The 21,145-nt window shown below is 44.2% G+C and overlaps 3 protein-coding genes across 3 annotated transcripts; 2 read left to right on the top strand and 1 right to left on the bottom strand.

The window, feature by feature from the left end:
- The first annotated feature begins 4,857 nt into the window (after positions 1-4,857).
- On the top strand, positions 4,858-8,288 carry LOC137916640 (F-actin-capping protein subunit alpha-1-like). Its single transcript, XM_068759611.1, has 10 exons — positions 4,858-4,893; positions 5,738-5,801; positions 5,873-5,924; positions 6,021-6,084; positions 6,204-6,410; positions 6,482-6,561; positions 6,673-6,751; positions 6,831-6,902; positions 7,052-7,114; positions 7,405-8,288. The coding sequence occupies exons 1-10, from the start codon at positions 4,858-4,860 to the stop codon at positions 7,543-7,545; spliced, it is 858 nt and encodes a 285-aa protein (XP_068615712.1). The 3' UTR covers positions 7,546-8,288.
- A 2,941-nt stretch (positions 8,289-11,229) lies between these two features.
- On the top strand, positions 11,230-12,744 carry LOC137916644 (proline-rich protein 14-like). The gene is made up of 5 exons (XM_068759614.1): positions 11,230-11,485; positions 11,578-11,666; positions 11,755-11,826; positions 11,908-12,033; positions 12,209-12,744. The coding sequence occupies exons 2-5, from the start codon at positions 11,644-11,646 to the stop codon at positions 12,324-12,326; spliced, it is 339 nt and encodes a 112-aa protein (XP_068615715.1). The 5' UTR covers positions 11,230-11,485; positions 11,578-11,643; the 3' UTR covers positions 12,327-12,744.
- A 4,492-nt stretch (positions 12,745-17,236) lies between these two features.
- On the bottom strand, positions 17,237-19,468 carry LOC137916643 (rho-related GTP-binding protein RhoA-D-like). The gene is made up of 3 exons (XM_068759613.1): positions 19,351-19,468; positions 18,883-19,013; positions 17,237-17,892 (listed from the first exon to the last, which is right to left on the bottom strand). The coding sequence occupies exons 1-3, from the start codon at positions 19,382-19,384 to the stop codon at positions 17,719-17,721; spliced, it is 339 nt and encodes a 112-aa protein (XP_068615714.1). The 5' UTR covers positions 19,385-19,468; the 3' UTR covers positions 17,237-17,718.
- Between the last annotated feature and the right edge of the window lie 1,677 nt (positions 19,469-21,145).

The following is a 21,145-nucleotide window of genomic DNA, read 5'->3' as shown; positions in this document are numbered from 1 at the left end:
TAAATTAATTCCCAGTAGGTGTCATCTACACTAATCCTGTTTTAAAAACAAAACCCACCAGCCGAGAAATGAAGTGTAAAAGCTAGAAAAGTCAGTCTCAGCATTTAAAGAAACAGTACAGCAAAATACGGCGGATTCGATTACTTTAAAGAAGACATTTTCATTTAATTTCACACAGCAGGGCTTAATGCTCAATTCAGATTTTTTTGTGAAATACAATTTTTTTGCGAGTTTGTTCACATTTCCAATTAAATGCGACTTGTATGTGATCTCCTGTGTGAACTTCATACAACCCAAAAAGCGTCCCGCATGCACAGAAGAGGACACAACAACGTGTGTTTGCAGAAGCAAATATGGATGGCAACGGGGGCGCGTATGTGACTATTTTAAAACAGTTTGAGTCTTTATCCTCCTTATATTTGGCTCGGAGGCTCTTTATTTTTCTTCATTGGAGCCATGGCCGTTTAGAACTGCGCTCCGCCATTTCTTTGGAAATGTTTTCAAACACCACCCGGTTCTAATAAAACCCCTTAAGTTTGGCCCGAATAAAGCAACCCCCCCAAATATTAATTAATTCAGAAACTTCAACCCCCCCCATTGACCAGAGTCTGCATTATTGTCCGCCATGGTTATCGTTTCACACCTGCTCCCGCTTACTTGAACTCACAAGAGCGACGCATGTCGTGTATCAATTACGTGTGAGGTTGCAGTCACGCGCCAATATTCTGTTGAAGTACACGCACCGTTGGGTGCCGACGTGATTTTAACAAGGACTTTGTTGAGGATATTAGCAGTTTGCTGCAGTGATTGCACTCACTCCCGTGCAGTTTGATTGCTGCTTTAACTCCTAAAGTATTTTGCACGAATAGAAAAACAGTTATTGATCATGTAGGAAGGACCATTTCTCACAGACATTCTCAAACAAACAAGGATTTTCAATACTTGACACAATTCATTGGTGTAATATTGGCCTAGCTAATCTACTTAACATGATCGCAACAATAAATTCTGTGTCAAGTGTTAACGAACCCCAGAGAATGTCCTCCAAAACGTAACAACGCATCATACAGCGCTTGTGGAACATCAGGGTATTCCCCTGTCATTCACATGAATGCACACGTGACAGACATTCTAAAGGGCAGTTCTTGAGCACTCTGGAAAGCATTCATCAAATTAAATAAACACGATTAAGTCACTTTCAATATTTCCCAGCCCTTAAGCCAAAACCATGTAACAGGTGTTGCGTTATGAGAACTCAAACTTCGTAGTACAAGATAAATCTGGCGTCTAAATGATATGGCTGACGACATACGATAATATAAACTGAATGAATGATTTGCTTTCCTACAACAAAGAGGGATTTGGGACATGACAGAAAAATGGAAATGTGATTCACCGCAAGGAGGAGCGTCCGCCTTTATTTTATGGCAAAATGGGCCAAAGTGATGATGAACTCCAGAAAAGGAGTTTCTTTTCTTACACAAAATGTCTGACTATCCATGTAAAGACATGGTGTCTGTCAAAACGTAAAAGTGCTTAAAATTAACAATGAAAAATGACACTTTCCAGAATGCAAAATGAAAAAGCCTGAACAGAGTAAAATAGGTCAAAAATTACAAATACCCACTGCAGTGCGCAAAATATCAACTCTGAAATGTGATCAAATATTTTGAAACTGGCAACACAAGTTTAAAATTGACTCTTGGCAAGAACTGAAAGAATGTCAAGATGTTTAAGATGCTGCATTTTACACTCTGTGCATCACCCAGCCCGTCCAGCCCGAGGCCTGTTGTCTAAATTAAACTGATTCTTTTCGGTTTTCACCAGATTGAGTACCGGAAGAAAATGATCCAGTTGGTCTGCTGCATTTAACAAATTGTAGCTTTCTTGAAATCTTGAGGAAATTTACAAATTGTGGGCTTCTTTTGTTCAAAGAAATCAACATCCATCAGTGTCTTCATGATAAATCAATGTTTTTAGATCCAACAATATAATAATGTCAGAATATCAAGCTTTTCATCCTCTTGGCATCGATTAACAATACACTCAATAGTTGGTACTTTTTCCATTATTGAATTATGTTTTTTTTTGTTAAACCTGTGATTTAAAATATATATATTTTAAAATTGCATAATTTTGGCTCTAATGTTGCCTGTAGTCACCACACTGTGGTTTCACACAATAGCAAACCCACATCAGTCTGAACAGTTAATTATCATGAGGAATTGCTTATTAACATTTAATAAGCTGAACTGGCAAAGCAACTAGTAAAAGAAGCAATCAATTGTTCCAGGGTGAAGGTTTACCCCAAAATTTTGGTGGAAATATGAAACAGAAAAGGACGGAAAAAACAAGTAAAGCACAACTATCTTGAAACTGTAATTACAGCACTTCATTAAATTTTATTTAAACTTTAGCCACTATATGGTACCAGCTCTACACGATTTCAATAAGCTTTGCTCTCAGGTGCTTTTTCTTTTGAGGATAAACCTTGGTGCAGCTGGTTGTCACAGCAACTCACCGAGCAACATTTCTGCAGCATAATATTTAGCGCAACAGTTTTTCCTCCTTCCATTATATTATGGGGGTTGGTTTAGTTTTTACCCAATGGAAAACCAAAAATGAACACAAGAAGTTGAGCAGAGTATAGCTGGTACCAGCCAGCGGAGGTTAGATACCGTGTATCATGTTTTATTAAAAATAATTCACATACAATTTTTATTTTTAATGCAAATTTAAATTAAATAAATCCTAATAATATTTTTTATCACTGGAAAAAATACAAATACTATTTGATCCCTACTATTTACTAGTTACGCTACATTTACAGCTGAACGTATGTGTTGTTTTTTTGTTGGTTTTATTTATTAAGGGAGGACATTTTTGCATACCTTAATTTGAAACTGGTCGACTTGTCACCTTGGATTGGTCTTCAAAATACAATAGTTCCAAGTGTCTAAAAGAGAGGGGTAGAAAGTCAACCACTTGACCCAGGGGAAGAACTGAATCGCTTCAAATACTCGTGTTCACTTTAACTCACTTCTGTCTAACATTAATAAGGTCGGCTAGAACACTTTAATAAAACGCACGTTTGTATTTCTGAATTTAATTCCGTGAAACACTCTTACTTGATTTGACACCATAAAAACACAACATACAGGTAAAATACATTTGGGAATTTCAAAAGCTCACTAAATAAATTGACTTAATTAATAGAATCCATATAAACAGCTGTGTGCTTGAACTGCTCTCTTTACTGAAGCCCTCCGGTGATTAAACCGTCTCTAGTCGTTCAGTGCGGCTCCCTGACAGAGCCGAGTTGCAGTAGGACGCGTGTAGCTGCCGGCCAGGCTAAGCTCAGCTCGGTCGTGCTACAAACTGCGTTCAGTGCGTTCCAGTAACGGGTTATAAGGACGTGCTGTGTGATCAAATATAACATGGACGACTCAACCGATGCACTGCTGCTCAGCTAACATGGCTGTGCGTTGCAGCTGCTACGCTAGACTGTAGTATGTTATGTAGCCGCGTCGTCCATGTTAGCTAGCTAGTTCTACGTTAGCCCATAAGGCCTATCTTCAGAGCTAGCGACTCTGACTGCACTGCCTGCCCCCCCCCCCCCCTCATATTAAATATCAGACAGACCCATTACTCACCCCCGAATATGTGTTTGATATCCTTTTATGATATTTCAGTGCTACGATCCACTAGCTGCTGCTGTGCCAATTACTCACAAAGCCGCCTCTTCTTCGTTTCTGCATCTACGGCAGATGATGACGGCATACTCTTCTTCTTCTCTTTTGATAAGGGGCATTACTGCCCCCTACTGATCTGGGGTGTGAAGCAGGCTCTTCTTCGGCTGCTGCGAGTACAAAATAAACATAGTTAGTGAATATATCTAAAAATTTACTATAGGCACCGTCCACATCAGATTTATTATAAACTGCACCCCAATCCTGTTGTTTAGTGCACTGATTGTTTCTTCAGTTATAGTTTATAGCCGCGTAACTTTTACCTTTTTACCTTTTTGTGCAAAAAAAACATGCAAAATTGCATTAAAAAACTCCACGAACCAGTGAGGTCGCGGAAGATGAACCGCATTATATCGAGGGACTACTGTATTCGTTAACATTGCAGTCATCTTGTCATTCACGTCTCACCAATGTTATAATAGTTTTGGATTTTTTATTATAGTTAGGGTTAGTTTTTAGAGTGGATTTGCTCGTTTTTATTAGTTTAACATTTGTTTTTATTAGTTTAAGTTTAGTTTTTATTAGTTTTAGTTTTTCATACTTTGGGTTATTTGTCAGACGCTAAACTAAATGTCTTCCAGTTTTTGCTGTTCTTAAGACATGCCTGACGTTTTTTATAATTTTGTAAGTGCAAAGATCCGTCATGGAATAACAGGCCTCCATCCAGTTCAGTACATCAATCGGGTCGGGCTGGTGGGTCGTTACTTAGAGCACAAGATTACTGTACTTTGGTACTGGTTGCTGATATAAACAGACTGACATAAACGATAGATTAATTCAATTTGTAATTATGTTAAAGCAAAACCAGCCGGGACTTTGCCGTTTGAGCATTTTAAGTAGACCCACTCTCAAATAAATGCCTTGGTCTCTCCGTCCATTCATGGGTTGCCAGGTTCATGAAATATAAGCTCCACGATATCTCCTCGGTTCTATTTGGCAAAGACACAGCGCATATCTGTATATGTGGAACATTCCTTCCCCGACTTGGTGAAGACTTTTAACGTGAAACAATTCCTTTACAGCTCTGCTTTCCTGCTTGTGTCAACGCGGGGAGGGGGGCGGCCACGAACACACCTGGCAACACGGAGAGTCGCTTCATTAATCCAAGATGGCAGACGATGAGGACCTCGGCAACGGAGAGAAGGTATTTACCCCATGAACCCGTGTTATGAGTGTTTTAATACCTTTCGTAGCGGTCGCGAAATTCAGCCGGGCTTCGTGGAATCATTAAAAGGTGGCGTGAGTTTCCGTTTTCGGTGGCGCTCGCTGTGTTTGACAGTTCAGTGTCCGCCCATAACGCGCATGAGCTAATGCTGCGTTAGCTCACTGATGTGAGTCTTGCGCTCTTGCTTGTTGCCAGCGCATGAGCAGGTGCAGAGTTTGAAACACGATTTAGCATAAGCGCCACTTTAAGATAAACGAGAATGGTTAGCTAATTGCTAAATGGACGGAAGTGGAGCTACTTCCTGCTTTCACAGCGGCGATAAGGATGTGGGGGTACGGGCAGCCGGTCCGCTGGAAGCCGTTTCTGGGTGAACTTTCCACGGGGAAGCTCGTCTTCCTGCAGCGCCGTCGTGCTGCGACATGTCGTAAAATGATGCTTTGCATTCCTGGCGTGGCAAGGCGTTGCTATAGCGACGCTTTAAAATCTACACAAATCTTCATTGGGTGGGAAGTCTGGCGGGTTTTAACTCGTTTTCAATGTGAGATGGGCGCTTGCGGTTTGTTTAACCCCATTGTGGCCAAAAGGGGGGGGCTCTTTCGGGATCACTTTCAGGCGTTTTACTTCTCGAAGACCTCACATTTATATCAAATCTCAACAAAGATGATGCCAATGAAAGTTAGATTTTGGTTTATAAGTTCGGCCTGATGTTGTTCTGCATTTCTGGAGTTTCCTTAGAGCAACGAGGGAACTGTTCATAAGTTACTCGCTGCGTTTGGCGATCATGCGATGCCTTGTTCTATAAATAATAGCGTTTCTTTCGTAGATCCGGATTGCAGCGGACTTTTTGATGCATGCTCCGCCTGGAGAGTTCAATGAAGTTTTCAATGGTGAGCTTCACATTTGTTTGACCTGTCAACGTGCACGGAAGCAGTTCTTTAATGCTTCCTCTTCTTCTCAGATGTGCGAGTCCTGCTCGAAAACGACAATCTCCTCCGAGAGGGGGCGGCTCAGTGGGTTTTAATTTTTACATTTTATTATTGCAGTAATTGTGATATTATGGATGTCCGTTCTGATTGTATTTGCATTCTGTTTTTTTATATATATAGTTCCTTTGCTCAGTACAATATGGATCAGTTCACTCTGGCCAAAATAGATGGATATGAAGAGCAGGCAAGCTTTTCCTCAATCATGTCCTTTTGACATTCGACCCCATAAAATGCGATGATTGATTGTTTTTTCCGTCGTGGCGACAACGCCGGAGTGATGCTGGGCCTTTTTCCCGTTTGCAGGTCCTGATAACGGAGCATGGAGACCTGGGTAATGGGTGTTTCTTTGACCCTCAAAACAATATCGCTTTCAAGTTTGACCACCTGAGGAAGCAAGCCAGCGACCCCCGGCCCCACGAGACTGAAGCAGCCCTCCGGCCATGGAGGGACGCTTGCGATTCCACCCTGAGAGCCTACGTCAAGGACCACTACCCAAGCGGAGTCTGCACTGTAAAGCTGCTCTCTTAATGTGCACACGATATCACTCCACTACGGCCGGTAATGATTTTTATTTGCGTCAGGTTTATGGGAAAGTAATCGACGGCCAGCGGACCATCATAGCTTGTATTGAGGGCCATCAATTTGAGCCTAAGAACTTCTGGTAAGTCCCCAGAGGACAGTGAGAGCTCATTATCCTGATGCCGTGTTCAGGCTCTGACGTCTTACTGTGAGAAGTGTTTGTGTTCAACATGTTTCCGTCTCCTTTCCCCAGGAACGGCCGCTGCCGCTCCGAATGGAAGTTCAGCATCTCGCAACCGACAGCGCAGTTGGTCGGCGTGATGAAATTACAGGTGTGTTCCGTCATTGTCAGCTTAGCTTTGAAGATTCGCTTCAGCAGCGAGTCCTTATTTCCTTTCTTTGACCCCCAAGGTTCATTATTACGAGGACGGAAACGTGCAGCTCGTCAGCCACAAAGACGTAGAGGACTCGCTGACGGTGACTGTAAGCGCTTTGGCAGGGTCGTGCTTGTGCTGCTGTTAACTCGAGAGGTTTCTCTGAAGCTACGCACCGTTACGCTGAGTCATAGTTTCATTTCATTCACCTTCAGTCGTCCTGAATTAACTTCATTCACCAAAATCATGTTTTGGCAGAACGAGACTGAGACTGCAAAGGAGCTTGTGAAAATTATTGAGGAAGCAGAGCTTGAATACCAGGTATGTGGGAACACCCCCCCCCCCCCCCCAAAAAAAAGGGCATTAGAAAGGTAAATGATTTGTAAAACATCAGGGTGGATTTTGTGCGCTCTGACTGAAGCCTGAATGTAAAACACTGAATTAAATGCCCAGTTCGGCTCGCAAGGGTACGGATGCTAACGACAACAAGCTTAAGCTGGCGACTTATCAAATATCACCCTGAACTACGGCCCTGAGTCCTGACTGAGCTCCGCCTTTGGTTTTGTTTTGTAGCGATCAATCATGAAGCGATACAATCATTGTGTTTCCAGGTGGCCATCAGTGAGAACTACCAGACCATGTCCGAAACCACGTTCAAAGCTTTACGCAGACAGCTGCCGGTCACCCGCACCAAGATCGACTGGAACAAGATTCTCAGCTACAAGATAGGCAAGGAGATGCGGAGTGCTTAAAGGGGGGGGGGGGCTGTTGGCGCTCCAACACGCTGAAGACGAGTCGGTGCTCGCGCAAGTATGCGCTGCAGCATCAAGTACTTCATGTCCTTCTAAAAGACATTTGCTAAGGTTTTTATTTTTCACTGCGAGGGGGGTGCCTTCATTTCAAAACGGCATCGGGGCCCCATTCGCTAACGAATATTATTTTTTTTAACAAATAATGCCTTTGGTGAGACTGAACATTTGGGGCGTTCCCTGCCATTTGAATCCTCACATGGAACACACAAGTTGTGATCCCTGAACCGGACGCGCGTCCTTCAGGGACCCCCTGTCTTTCATGTAGCAGCTAATTTCCCTCTCCCTCTCTCTCTCTCTCTCTATATATATATATATATAGTACGACTGATAATCCTCAAGCGCATCCCTTCTTTCATAGATTTATATTAACAAAGGGAAAATACTGTCACATGTTAACTGACTTGATATTTCAGCTAATATTTATGCATCCCTCTGGATGCAGAGTTGTATCCAGAGGGATGTGCCAAAGCATACCTTTATTTGCCTCTGGACGTATTTTGTCTTCCGTTTTTTGGTGTGTTTTCTGTTGTATAGAAATATTTTAGGTGATACTCCCTCTAATACCCCACAAGACTGATGAGTACTGTGTCCTCCTTCCAGCTATTTGCCTTCAGTGCTTGCTGTATTTTTTTATATAAACTGTAAGCACATTTATTATTCATGAAATAAACATCTAGTCTTCAGAACAACGGTGATCATTTTTGTCTTGCATCATTACGTATTTGTTTGGCTTGTGCAGCAGATTTCACCGTTTAAGTACGTTAAATTTGAGTCGATGCCTGTATTCGTCGCTTTGAGAATCTTTCCTGACACGAACATAATGTAGTACATGAAAAGTACCATGAGGGCAGTATTTATGTAAATTTAGCCGTGATCTAATGAACAGTAACTTTGGTACCGACCTTGGCTGCACATTTAATATCTCCTAACCACAACAGAAATCCTGCTGGATTGCAATGGATTTGCAATCTTTTTAAATTGCAGATCCATTACGCTCAATATGTCAGGGGGGGCGCCTGTGACCCCGGAGAACATGCTTTATTTTTTGCCGTACTAGATTAAAGTGTAATTGGGTTTTTTTCTTCCCAGGGGGGGCGTAACAAAGAAATTAAGAAGCACTGCTGCAGCCTATTGCAGCTATGAGAGGGGGGGGGGGGGGGGTACACCCTGGAAGTGTCGCCAGTGCATCGCGGGTATCTTAAATGAATCATTATCAAAAATAGAACAACAACAATACTTATACTGTTCTCGCTTCGTACAGCTAATCATTTTTGCCTTTCTGTAGGGGAGGGTTCGCTCAACAATGGCTTGGTGTTTGTTTTACTTTTTTTTTATTAGTTAGATAAAGGCAGCAAGGCTATTTCTCCCAAACTAATTTCTATTTCTATCTATCATTTCAAATTTAAGTACATTTATTTGATGTGGAATCTGATTCATTGGGATTATCTTCTTTAAAACGTTTTAAACGTCTGAAATCATCACCAACATCCAAGATAAAAATAAAGCTTTCTTTCTTTCAACATCATCCTGCAGTCCATCAAAGATCCAGATTACTCACATTCACTTAATGAAATACTCCACAAATATTAATGCCAGTTCGCTCGTTACAGAAAACACAAATTATGGTGTTGCTTTGAATTTTTGAAATGGGATCCAGAGTTTTGGTAGAATGACCAGTAGGGCCGGTAACCGTTCTTCCTCTTCCTCTTCTTATTACTAAAACATGTTCTTAGCGTTATAAAGTAAACATCTAATCAAAATAAATATAACAGAATATTATGCTGTGACTGAAAATTTGTCAGAAATCACTATATCGACTACTTTATCAAAGACATCAAGACGTTTGGCGTCATCGCCCCCTACAGGAAACAAGTGAGGCTGCACGGTGGTCATATTCATGTGATGGGCAGTTTCCACTGGTCGTCACCAAAGTTGACTTTTTTAACATGTTGAGAAAATCCTAAAGGCTCTGAAATAAATGCTCAGCTTTGATGCGAGTGAACTCAAGGTTAGAACACTACTAGAAACCCTGTTCAGGTTCCCTCGCTGCCTGAGGGGGAGTCCTAGACTAACACTTTTATTTTGAAACTTTCAGCGGAAGTTCCATCATTGTGATTGTGACTTCCGCTATTTAACGCCGGGCATTAGTGACGTCAGAAGTGTGTCTTGCACCGGACCGCACGGCCAGGTTTGGCATTTTCTAGCGTCGAAAGCGCTTAGAATGAGATAAGAGGAGTTAAAGGAGACCAAACGAATCCGAAGGCTTTGAAAAGGTAAAATGAATTTCCCGATTTATGACATTTTAACCGATTCACGCGCAGTATACATAATATGCTAACGGTAGCTAGGCGCAGCTAGCTCGAGCAGCTTTTGTATTTTCTCCAAATCCCTTTTTTCTGTTTTGTTCTCACGCCGATCCTAAATGCCGCTCGTTTTCTGTGAGTGTCCCTTTGTTTCATGTCACGCAAAAAAGACCGATGTGAGAAAGTAATAAGGCCAAAAAAAAAAAGGAACTCCTGTTCGTCAAATGGCGATGAATTAACTTGTAGGAATGTTTATGGGATTCTGAGCCGCGAGAGAAATTAGACACCCTCAGGTGAGCTCTTTTGTTGAGCTGCACCCAGGTGTGGCTGGGGGGGGGTAATGAAATGCAGTTTAGTATCTAACCGGAAGTGCAATTACGAGACAAATATTCAGGTTAAAAAGATTTTACACTTGTTACGTACACAGATTTGGTGTTAGGAAGATTCTACAATAATAATATACGGTGTCTTAATCCTCCTCCTCTGTTCAGAGATGGTTTCTCCAGAAATGGCTTCTTTAACTCCTCTTTAAGCGTGTGTGTGCGTGTGTGTGTGTGTGTGTGTGCGCGCGTGCGTGGAGCAAATGGCACAAACAGCTTTCAGGTGACTTCAACCTTCCTCGGCTGGAGGCCCAGAACTCTTTTTGTTGTTGTTTTTGTCATTAGATGTTATTCTGTCTCTCTCACAGTCCTCAAAAATGCTGAGTCGACCTCTGACCCTGAAGGACAGCGATGGCAGGCGGCAGGGCTTGGGGGCGGCGACGGCGACGCCGCATCCAGCTCGGCCTTCGGCTGACGATGAGGCCGATGGCGGCGCGTCTGAAACGGGTTCGTTTTGATGGATGGAAAGTCCGTTTGAGGACTTCTGTTTCCACGCAGACCAGCTGAGCGAGGGGACTCGCTGCCTTTTTGTTGTCCTTCAGGAGTTTTGTCTCCGCCTGTGTCTCCTTGGAGCGTCTCCTCCGCAGCTTCCTCTCCTTCTCGCTCTATTGTCTCCTCTCCTCATGAGTCACCCTCTGCTCCCTCTCTCCTCTATCACACTGCAGTCTTAACTTCTCCCGCTCATTCCACCTCTCCCAGCCCTCCACCTCTCTTGCCTCGACCTCCCGCTCCCTCCTTACCTTCCGTTCTTCCTCCTGCTCCTCAGTCTTGCCCCGCCTCCTCTCAGCTCACCGCTCGGAGGTGCGCCGCCTCCTGCGAGGAGCGCTGGCTTCCCTCGGTCATCGTCTGGACTCTCTGGAGAGGAGCATTGGAGCGAGGAAGAGGAGGACCAGGCAAATAGAAGAGAAAGGAGGATCAGGCTGTTCTCCCGGTGAGATCGCCGTTGCCTCCATTATCGCCGGGGACTCACCCGCGCCTCCACACCGTTCCTCCAGTCTGAGCCAATCACGAGGCGGGGGCAGGAGAGGCGACGCGGAGGAGGGCGACGGATGTGGTGACAAAAGGAGTAGGAAGAACCACAGAGGAAGAGAGATGACTGGAAATGGGGACGAAGATGGAGATGAGTCTGCTGGGGGATAGTCCAGCCAATGGACTATCTGCTCTGCTTTCCACGAGCCAATCGACAGCAGGCCCAGAGTGGATATTTTTTTTGTTTCCTATTTTTTATTGTCAAGTCATTTTTACTCATAGTTTCCACTGATTGGATCTCTGTGTCCATTTTATGTCAGCGAGCCAAACGCGTCTCACAGATTTGAATCCGGCGGGCATCACCGCGTGAAACGTTGCTCACGCCAATGGGACTGCCAAAGGTCAAAGGGTAGGTCTCGTGGGTGTGGAGGAAATGAACGCAGTCATTTACAAACACATTGACCATATTCCAAAATCATCAGTAAACATTTTTTCAGGTTAAAGAAGAAAGAGTTCAGTCTGGAGGAGATTTATACGAACAAGAACTACAATTCCCCCTCAACCAACAGGTAATGGTAACCTTTAAAATGAATAATGCAAATCTCGCTGAATCTCCAGTCTTCTACCATGTTTTGTTTTTCACCCCACAGGAGTCTTGAAGCAATATTTGAGGAGCCACGGGAGAAGAATGGAGCGCTACTCCTGATTGGACGGCAGAAAAGACGGAGGGTTCTCCTTTTTCCTGACTCAGCCCCGGAAAAGGAAGAGACTGCAAGGTGGGTTGGGAAATGTATTGAGAGCATGATAAAGTGACGGTAGTCTCCTTATTTATGTCCCTCCTTCGTGTTATTTTGTATTTTATTTCTAACTACGCAGTTGTATTCATTATTACTACATAGAGGTAGCACTTCTCTTTTCATCATCTTGTTCTTCACACTTCTTTTTTCAAAGTGTTTGTCGACTTCGGGGGCGGGACTTCCTGTTACCATGGTCCCCAGGAAGCGGAAAGCATCTCTCCGTCAGTGCAATGGCAGCGTCCCTCATGGGGACGAGTCAGACGTGGATGTGATGCTGGTGGAGCGACTCAGTGCTCTCGAAGACTTTCTGATACAACGAGGCTTGGATGTGTGATCTGTGACATCACATGTTTTTTTTTTGCAGTGTATTTGCTGTTTTATTTTTTACAGTGTTAGATGTGAAACGTGAACCAGATGGATAGAAATATAAATGTACATTTTCTTCGTGTTGCTGATCTGCTCGGAAGAAAAGCCCATAAGGGGCAGCTTATATTTTCAAGAGGTTTGTTAACATCAATACTCTATTGTAGTACTCTATTAGTACTGGGGCAGTACTGAATGAGGACTACGGCAGTATTGTGTGAGTACTGGAGATCTAAAATATTTGGACCTTTTTAAAATGTAATATATTTCAGCTGGCAAAATGTCTATATTTGGATCAATACAATTTGTGTCTGCAGTTAGGTTTGTTGTTGATTATTTGTGGACATGAGATTAAAGTATGTCTATTTACATTCAGATTGTCTGTGATATCATCATTGGTGTTGAGAATTTGTCAATGACTGGTTATCAGCTGGTCGAGTTTATGCTGGCCTCACAGCCAGATGGTACTGGGTTCAAGTCGTGTCTGCGTCGGGGTTCTCCTGTTTCCGCCCACCTCCAAAAACATGCAATTTAGGGGAATCGATTACTCCAAGTTGTCCGTAGCGTATGAGTGCGTGCGTCGGTGTGTGCACGGGGGTGGGGGAATAGTTGGTAGTAATGTTGAAAAGTTTAAAGAGCCCCGGCTTCAAATCCCACCACGGGAATGGGATAGAGAGGGGGTAGCAGGGTAGGCCCAGGGCACGCCTGGGCGGGGTGAAGTGGACCGGTCCAGTTCACCCCGCCCAGGCAAGGCCCCAGGCCTACCCTGCTACCCCCACTCTACCCCACCCCCACAGCGGGACTCGAACCCAGGGCCTCCGACACGGTGGTTGGTAGCAATACCAACCACCCCCCAGTGCGGGGTAGGAAACTCGAGGCATTAACAAAGTCATGCTTGTCGGATGATGAGGTGCTATTTCAGACCACAGCGTGTCGCACTGGAGCTTTGCTTTTTCCTTATGCGACGTCGTAATGCATTCTCGGTGGTGCAGCGGGTAGCACACTTGACTCCCAGCCAGAAGGTCCTGGGTTCGAAACCAAGGGGCGCAGCGTGTAGTTTTTTTTACAAGAATTTGAGGTTTGTTGTTTGGTCCTCGGCAGCTGTGCTGGATCAGTCGTTCTTCGCCTCTGCGCTTTGTGATGATGCTGGAGAGACACTGATTTTGGGTGTGAGAGTTATTATTGCGTGTGGATTTTGGTTCATGGGTTAATGTGGCTTCCAGTGTGTGTGTCTCTAGTTCAGCTTTTCCCAACCGGTGTGCCGCGAGAGATCGTCAGGTGTGCCGTGAGAAATTTTCCAAAAAAATATATATATATTTTTTATTTTTATTTTTTATAATATCACGTAATTAACATTGTCGGGTGTCCGCGCTGTGATAAAGTGTGTGTGCCGCCCGTAGATCGCTCTTCAGACTTTGAAGTGAACGACAAGAGCTGGTTTCCGTCATTGTGAGCCAAAAAAAAAAAGTCTGTTAAAGTCTAGCGTGATTGGTCGAGATGTGTGTGTGGGCGTGTGCGTGCAGGGGGTGGGGGGTGTTTACGCACACGCAGCACAGCGAGCGGACGAAACGAAAGGGAGGCAGGGAGAGAGAGAACTTTAGACCAGAGACAAACGACGCGCTAGAAAGGGTGAGGAAAAAAACGAGCGATAGAAAACGTAGAAATCCGGACACATTTTAATGCGGTTGACACAAAGGCAAAATAAAATAAAGTAAGATCGTATCTTGGGGAGCCGCTTATCCAAAGAAGTGCAGACCCACTGAGCTGGTGGGAGTCCAGGTGTTCAGTCTACCCACGTCTCACACACGGAGATTGAGACTGTATCGTGGCAACATCTGTCCCCTCAGAGAGAATCTTCTCCAGAACAGGACAGATGATAACAGAAAGGAGAAACGGGATCAGCCCCTCCAAGCTGAGCCACTTGGTTTCCTTTGATGCCAATCTTCAGTAAAACAGTAGGACTGTTACCTGATGCTGCTTTATCTTTTGCACTTTTTAATTTATGTTTTCTTGTTGTGTTGTTTGAGATTTAAATGCAGAGATTTGACCTTGTTCTCTGTGAGATGTGTTTGGTTTGGTTTTGTATTTTATATTATGTTTATTGTAGCTAGCAGTGCAAAGAGGATTTAAATAAAGACATTTAATAAACATTTGATATATTGCATGTTTTTACATTAGTAGCTAATTTTACACTGCACATGATTTGGTATTAAATTAATTTTGTCAACAACAAAAAAAATCTGAGGAGCCACTTGGGAGCCAAAAGAACCGGCTCTCTTAAAAGAGCTGGAATTCCCATCACTACACTGAACTGGAGCAAGATGGTGGTTTAAAGCTAAAGTTTGCTGATTTTCCTTTGGACAGTTTCTGGTTATCTGTTGCCAAGGAGTTCCCCGTTCTAGCCAACGAAGCTATTCTGACATTGCTCCCATTTTCAACCACATATCTGTGTGAGCTGAGCTTCTCAAGCTCGACGGCGATAAAAACTACAAGCAGAGAGAGACTGAGAGCTGATGAGGAAGAGCTTTGTGTGTGTCTTCATTTTGTGTTCATCGAAACAACCCCAGGTTTCCCACTAAGTATAAATACATAAAAAAAACTATATTATTAATTATATGTATTATAATAAAGGTCATCTAATCTAATATGTACTGTTAGAGTGTAATTTTGTGTCATTTTGGTTGGGGGTGTGCTGCAGGATTTTGCAAATGTAAAAAATGTGCTGCGGCTCAAAAAAGGTTGGGAAACACTGGTCTACAAGACAGCAGAGGACAACGGTCCTGTTGTCCGCAATCGGCAGCTGCATCAACTATGTCAAAATGGACTTCAATGCGAGATTCCTTGCAAATGAAAAGCATTGTTGTATTCAATTTAAATAAAAACAGAATCATGTGGAACAAGACTTTCAAGTCTTTTTTTTTTTACTATTTTATTCTCTGCAGAGATTCCGTTTGGCCATGTCCAGAGCCATTCATCCCAACAAGGACCTGACCGGGAGAAGTAAGACAAAACAAATACAAGAACGTCTTCCGCCTGTGGGTTTTTACTTTTTTTCTTCATGCTGTGTTTCTCTTTCTTCACATACCATGAAAATCTGATTATTTCTCATTTCATCTTTTTCTCTCACCAGACATTTTACATGTTTTTATACAAGCCTGTGATCTATTGTCATAAAAATTCACAATGAACTTTTTGGACTGATTTTGCCACTGTGGATTTTTAATCAAGCCGCTAACATAAGCTAGTTTGATTAGCATGAAAACTGTGGGTGGTAACTTTCCCCCACTATTTACACTTTAGCGGAAAACTATTCCTCTCATTTATTGACACTTGAACTTTGGAAACAATTCTAGAATTCCAACTCAAGTCCACATTTGATTTGTTCCGCCACCAACTGGGACGTCCTCATGCCCTGTAAAAACACCTGATGAAGAGTCGCTTTCGTCTCAAAAATAAGTTTATTAACAACGTTCATGTTCATCAGTCACTACAACACCTTCTGTCTGCAAAGCGTTACGACAGTGAGCTCGTAGAATTCTGGATCTTTGTCATTTCAAACGCCACCAAAGAAAGAAACGAAAGTTACACAACACCGAGCAGGAAGTGCTTCCCAAAGACGTGCGCACGATGTAAAGACGAGTGGTTCTACCATGCATGCATCGATATCATAGAGACAACTTTTGTCGTAGCTCAGCATCATCTCCACACACACACTGCAGTATTGTACATGCTCTGATATGTTCAACACTTTGAATGCTGTCATTGCATCGAATCCCTTCACACTTGGTGCGCTTGTTAGTCCAGAGATTAAACATAACTTAGACTCCGGTAACATTAATCTGGAGGCGGGTGCAATAATAAACGCCATCTCTCCTAGCTTCATCGGATGCATCTTCTCCACCGGACCGCTCGGTTGGAGGACACAGAGATTCATTACAGTATAATGGACTGATGTTAAAGATCCACCCTCCTCTAGACGGACAGCAACACACAACCCGACGGAGCAACAGAGGACAGTCATTGGGCCGTCCAAGAAAGAAAGAAAGACGGTTAGTGTGGGAGGAAATAACATTCAGTGAGAATTTAGAGTAACATTTGGTCAAGACTGACAATTATTCAAGCCGATTTCCATCTTTCAAATATTTTTTTGCCAATGATACAGGAAAATATGAAGAATATCTCAATGTGTATTTTGTGCTGTGAAGCATTCTGGATTAAAAACTATTTGCTCTAAATTGGTGTGAAGTAGTTTATCTGCCAATATAATAAGGACCTGACTGTGTTTATCGGGATGGATGGTTGAGAAAGTGTGTCAGCTTTTTAAAACACTTCAGAAAAGACACTTTTGACCTGGTGGGCCGGTGTCAGGTTGGCGTCGAGCAGCTGGACGTCCGGTCGGGACGGGCTCAACCGAAGACGCACCAGAACAGAGAAGGCACCGCTGGAAATCGAAACTCGTCACCTTTCAAACATGTGAAGAATGCCGCCCGACTGGAAAACATCCGCACCTGATTGGAGCTGTTATCCAAAGAGACCAGGGCAACCTGTTCAACAGACGGCGTGGCCGATGCGCCTGGATCATGAGAGGAAGACGAGCCCAATGGAGTCACGACCCCGTCGTTGTGCAGAGTTGAGTACGTCAGGGTGAGTTTTGATCGGTCAGTTCTCACTGCCCATCGTGGTCCGCTTGCACAGACTTGTGGCTTTATGAGGGCTGAAAGGCAACCATGAGCTCTAAGGACTGATAACCACATTACAGAAGCAGCTGCTGTCTTCTGGTGCGGACGGCGGCGTTTCACGCCAGCACGCCAAATGGGTTTCGCCGTGACAACGCCGTAAAATGAGCTAGCAAGGAGCTAATGGAAGGCCCCTCAGCATCAAATGTTAGCCGACGGAAAACTCAAAAAAAGGCACTGGCTGCTCCGATTTTTTTTTTTCTGGCTGCCACGGCGACCACGATGTCCGGAGGCGACCTTACTCATGAAGACGGAGCTTGTGAGGAACGACATCGCGTACAAATATCACTACTTCAATACGTTACTGATATAAAGAGAAAACAAGGAAGAAATCTTCGAGATTCTGATTTGAGAGGAAAAAAAAAAAAAAAAAAAGAATCAAATAAGTTTAAACATCCATTTTAAACATGGCTGTGATACAAAGTTCATTTCCTGTATTTGAGTTGGATTGCATTCGATGGATCTGCCTGGCTGTTATTGTGAAATGCTCGATACAGTACAGAGACGTCGTTTGGTGAAGGGTCAGTCCTTTACACGTTTCTTTTCTCCTGTGGGTGTGGCGCGCTCACAGCAGCGCGCAGCCACTTCGCTTCTTATGCTTGCGCACCTGCAGCGCCGCTCTGGTGGCCATCTCAAACACTTCCCGCACGCCGTCCTTGGTCTTGGCGGAGCACTCCAAGTATCCGAAAGCGCTGATCTTGCTGGCCATGTCTCTGGCTTCCTCTATCCTCACTGGACACTGCGTAGACATTCAGGGAACATCAAGTCAAACATTAGCGTTCAATTAAACACACAAAATGTAATTTATACTCGGGAGATCTCTCCATCGAAAGGAACACCCAGTTTGATGTTGCCGTGAAGTTGTTATAGCTCATGTGACAAACGACTTTGTGACTGTATAAAGTCCAGAACACCTGAACCGATGATATAGAAGCAACTCTTTAAAGCGTTTCTGTGGAAAGGAAACGTTGACAGCGTTGTCTGAAGCAGCTGCAGGGCTTTTTAGACATCAGGAGACAGACGTCTCGCGGGACACACGAGACGAGCTGCTGTCATGATAGTGAAAGGACATTTTTACTGTCCCAGAGGGACGGATAAAAGAATAAAACATTCCGATTTGATGAAATTGCCTTTTATATGATCAGTATTTTCCATATCTATGGTGAGCCTCTGCTCTCGAGGAACAATTGATCCCTCCTTTGTTGCTCTGTTTTTCCTCTATTTAAGGATTTATTTTTTGGCCTGTGTTTTTTCTAGGTCGTCCAGACGAACACCACCTGGAAAATATATTTAACCGTCTTGTCTTTACTTTGGCATCTTACACTGAACAAATGAAAGTATCTCAGTCGCGCGTCCGTTTGTTTATGAGCCGCGGAGACGATGAAACGAGAGCCACGCCCCCATCGTAACAGTTCCAGAGGCCTTTTAAAAATGCATCGAACGGTGAAACTCACGGTGAGTTTGCGTCATGCTTTAACCACATCGCATCGTATGTCAGTGAGCGAGCAGCCAAAAAGGCTTTCCCGTCTGTGGCTGCAGTGAATTCCTCTGCTGAGTGGGGCTTAACAGAAGCAAAGGAAAGATGGAATACATGAATGTGAAGCGAGGGCGTCTTTCAGAGGGGGCTTGACGCATCACAGGTCTTTGGTCTGTCGCTCGTCATTGGTAAAAACATTTAATTGAGGCAGACCCTCACACCGAGCCCATTGACCTCCAGAGGTTTTGCTACCTGCTTCATCTTGGTCAGTTCTCTCCGTGTGTGCTCGTCGTTCCTCAGGTCCTTCTTGTTCCCCACCAGGATGATGGGAACATTGGGACAGAAGTGTCTCACCTCGGGCGTCCACTTCTCTGGAATGTTTTCTGTCCCGGAGAGAGAAGGATATGTGAGCTGAGGGGGTCGGGGTACAGAGTCAAGGCGCAGAACGCTTCTCTTGATGGATTGGCTCTGCAGACTGCTTGAGGCAAAGACGTTTTCAGATGTACTAATCCTGCGACCCACAAAGTCCACGAAGGCATTTAACAAACAGCCTGCTTGGCTGGTGTGACCCGATTTATCTCTGTTAAGCTAAATATGGCACTTTTATACAGTCACGAGTTCTGTGCAGCTGGTTCACCGAAGTTAGTCTAACTAGTTTAAAATGAGGCTATATAAATAACCGCCTTGACAACAGGCCTCTATGTGCGAGCAGCTCCTTACCTAAACTGTCTGGGCTGTCGATGGAGAAGCACATGAGGATGACATCTGTGTCGGGGTAAGAGAGGGGCCTCAGCCTGTCGTAGTCCTCCTGGCCTGCAGTGTCCCACAGCGCCAACTCCACCTGGGAGAAATGAAACATTGGGGGAGGCCGTAGACGGAGGTGGAGAGACTCTCCTGCTTCAATCCGAGAGGGGCGAACTTTGCTCATCTAACCAGGCCATACAGCTGAGGAAATTACTTTTCTACGACTTGGAACTTGAAGCTTGACCCTTAAGGCTTGCTAGCTTTAAATACCAGGGAGGAAGTTAGGGTGGCGTTACGTGACCACAGAACTTTTAATGCAACTCATATCTTCCATTCCATCGATCACAACTTACGATTTGTATGTTTTAGCCAAGCTGCCTTCCTAGTTTGAATGTTTCGATGTGTCTCGTGTCTGTCCTAATCGCCCTCTTGAGTCTGTTATGCCGTAGATGTTGTGGAAATTAACTTGGGCACTGCCGTCATCGCATTACACCATTGATTAATTCAATTAGGGAAAGGGGGGGGATTAGCGAGAATCAAACCAGATGCCTTCTGTCCCTGTGGATGCGTTAACTCCACCCTTTAGCTCACGCTCTGGTGTTCAGGACACAAAAGAAATCAAAGTTTCAAATGCTGCAACTCCACTTAATGGCATGAATTCCTGTGTGCCCAAAGCGAGTTGCAATCATCAGTCAAAAGGCCTAAAATAGAGGCTTGCAGAGGCGGGGGGGGGGGGGGGGGGCGGCGGCCGCGTTCCCACTGGACTCGCTGTAAGCTGCAGACTTTACAAAGGAAAAGAAAGAAGAAGCTATATTTAGAGACTGCCCAATGCACGGAAGGAGAGGGTGAAGACTTTTTATCCTTGAGGGAGGAGGTTTAGAGGCAAAGAACACACATTGGGTAATGTGATGATTCTCATGGGGGGGGGGGGGGGGGGTACTTGACTAAAGAGGCGAACTATCAGTTTCTAATCTCCCTCGAGACCAATGTGACTCTCGGATACTTCGCTTTATACGTCATGTTTCTGTCCCGGCAATTAATCCCTCCAGAAATCTGAGTGAGCCAAAGACAGGAAATGAGAGGCGGTGGGTCCTGATGGGATGGGGGGGGGGGGGGGGGTTTGTCAGGAGACATCTCTTTTCCCCATCTGAACAGGAAACTGGGAAGTACAGTCATTTCCTGTTTTGCCAAGTGGTAATCCTGCAGCGACGGTCAGCTCAAGAGAACAAAACCCTTCGACTTAAACCACCTGCGTCTCCGGCTTGACCCTCGTGATCAAACACGCATTCAGAGACACGACATAACATACGTGATGCCGTATCTTAGCAACGCCTCACCGTTTGATATCCAGTGCTCTGTATTTACCTCGGCCTGAGCCGCTAACAGAGATCAGGCTAACGCTAGCAGCGCTGCCCTTTGAAGGAGTTTACCCTTCTGTCGTTCCAGCCGTCCTGGAAAGCTGGGCCCGCGTGAAGCAAACAAAACCTTTAGATAATAGTTCAAAATGGAGACGCAGCCAGAACGACGGCAAGAGAAGAGAAAAGCAGAGCTTGAATTTGTCTTCGACATTCTTAAAATGCTCAGAGAGAATATAATTTCAACAGACAGTGAGGATGCAGCTCCACTGATATTATTATGGGGTTTAGCATAATGCGATGTCGCTCAATGCTGGAGAATTTATAAGGCTGACTGCGTTTGCAAACTTTCTGTTGCACAAGCGAGAAAGCTTTACAGTCTGCCCGCTTAGGAAGCTGTCAGTGATCTATTAGTT

Source organism: Brachionichthys hirsutus, unplaced genomic scaffold (genome assembly GCF_040956055.1).
Source record: "Brachionichthys hirsutus isolate HB-005 unplaced genomic scaffold, CSIRO-AGI_Bhir_v1 contig_830, whole genome shotgun sequence".
NCBI classification, from domain to species: domain Eukaryota; kingdom Metazoa; phylum Chordata; class Actinopteri; order Lophiiformes; family Brachionichthyidae; genus Brachionichthys; species Brachionichthys hirsutus.
The sequence above is the reverse complement of the archived record's forward strand: the minus strand, read 5'-3'. Positions and strand labels throughout refer to the sequence as shown.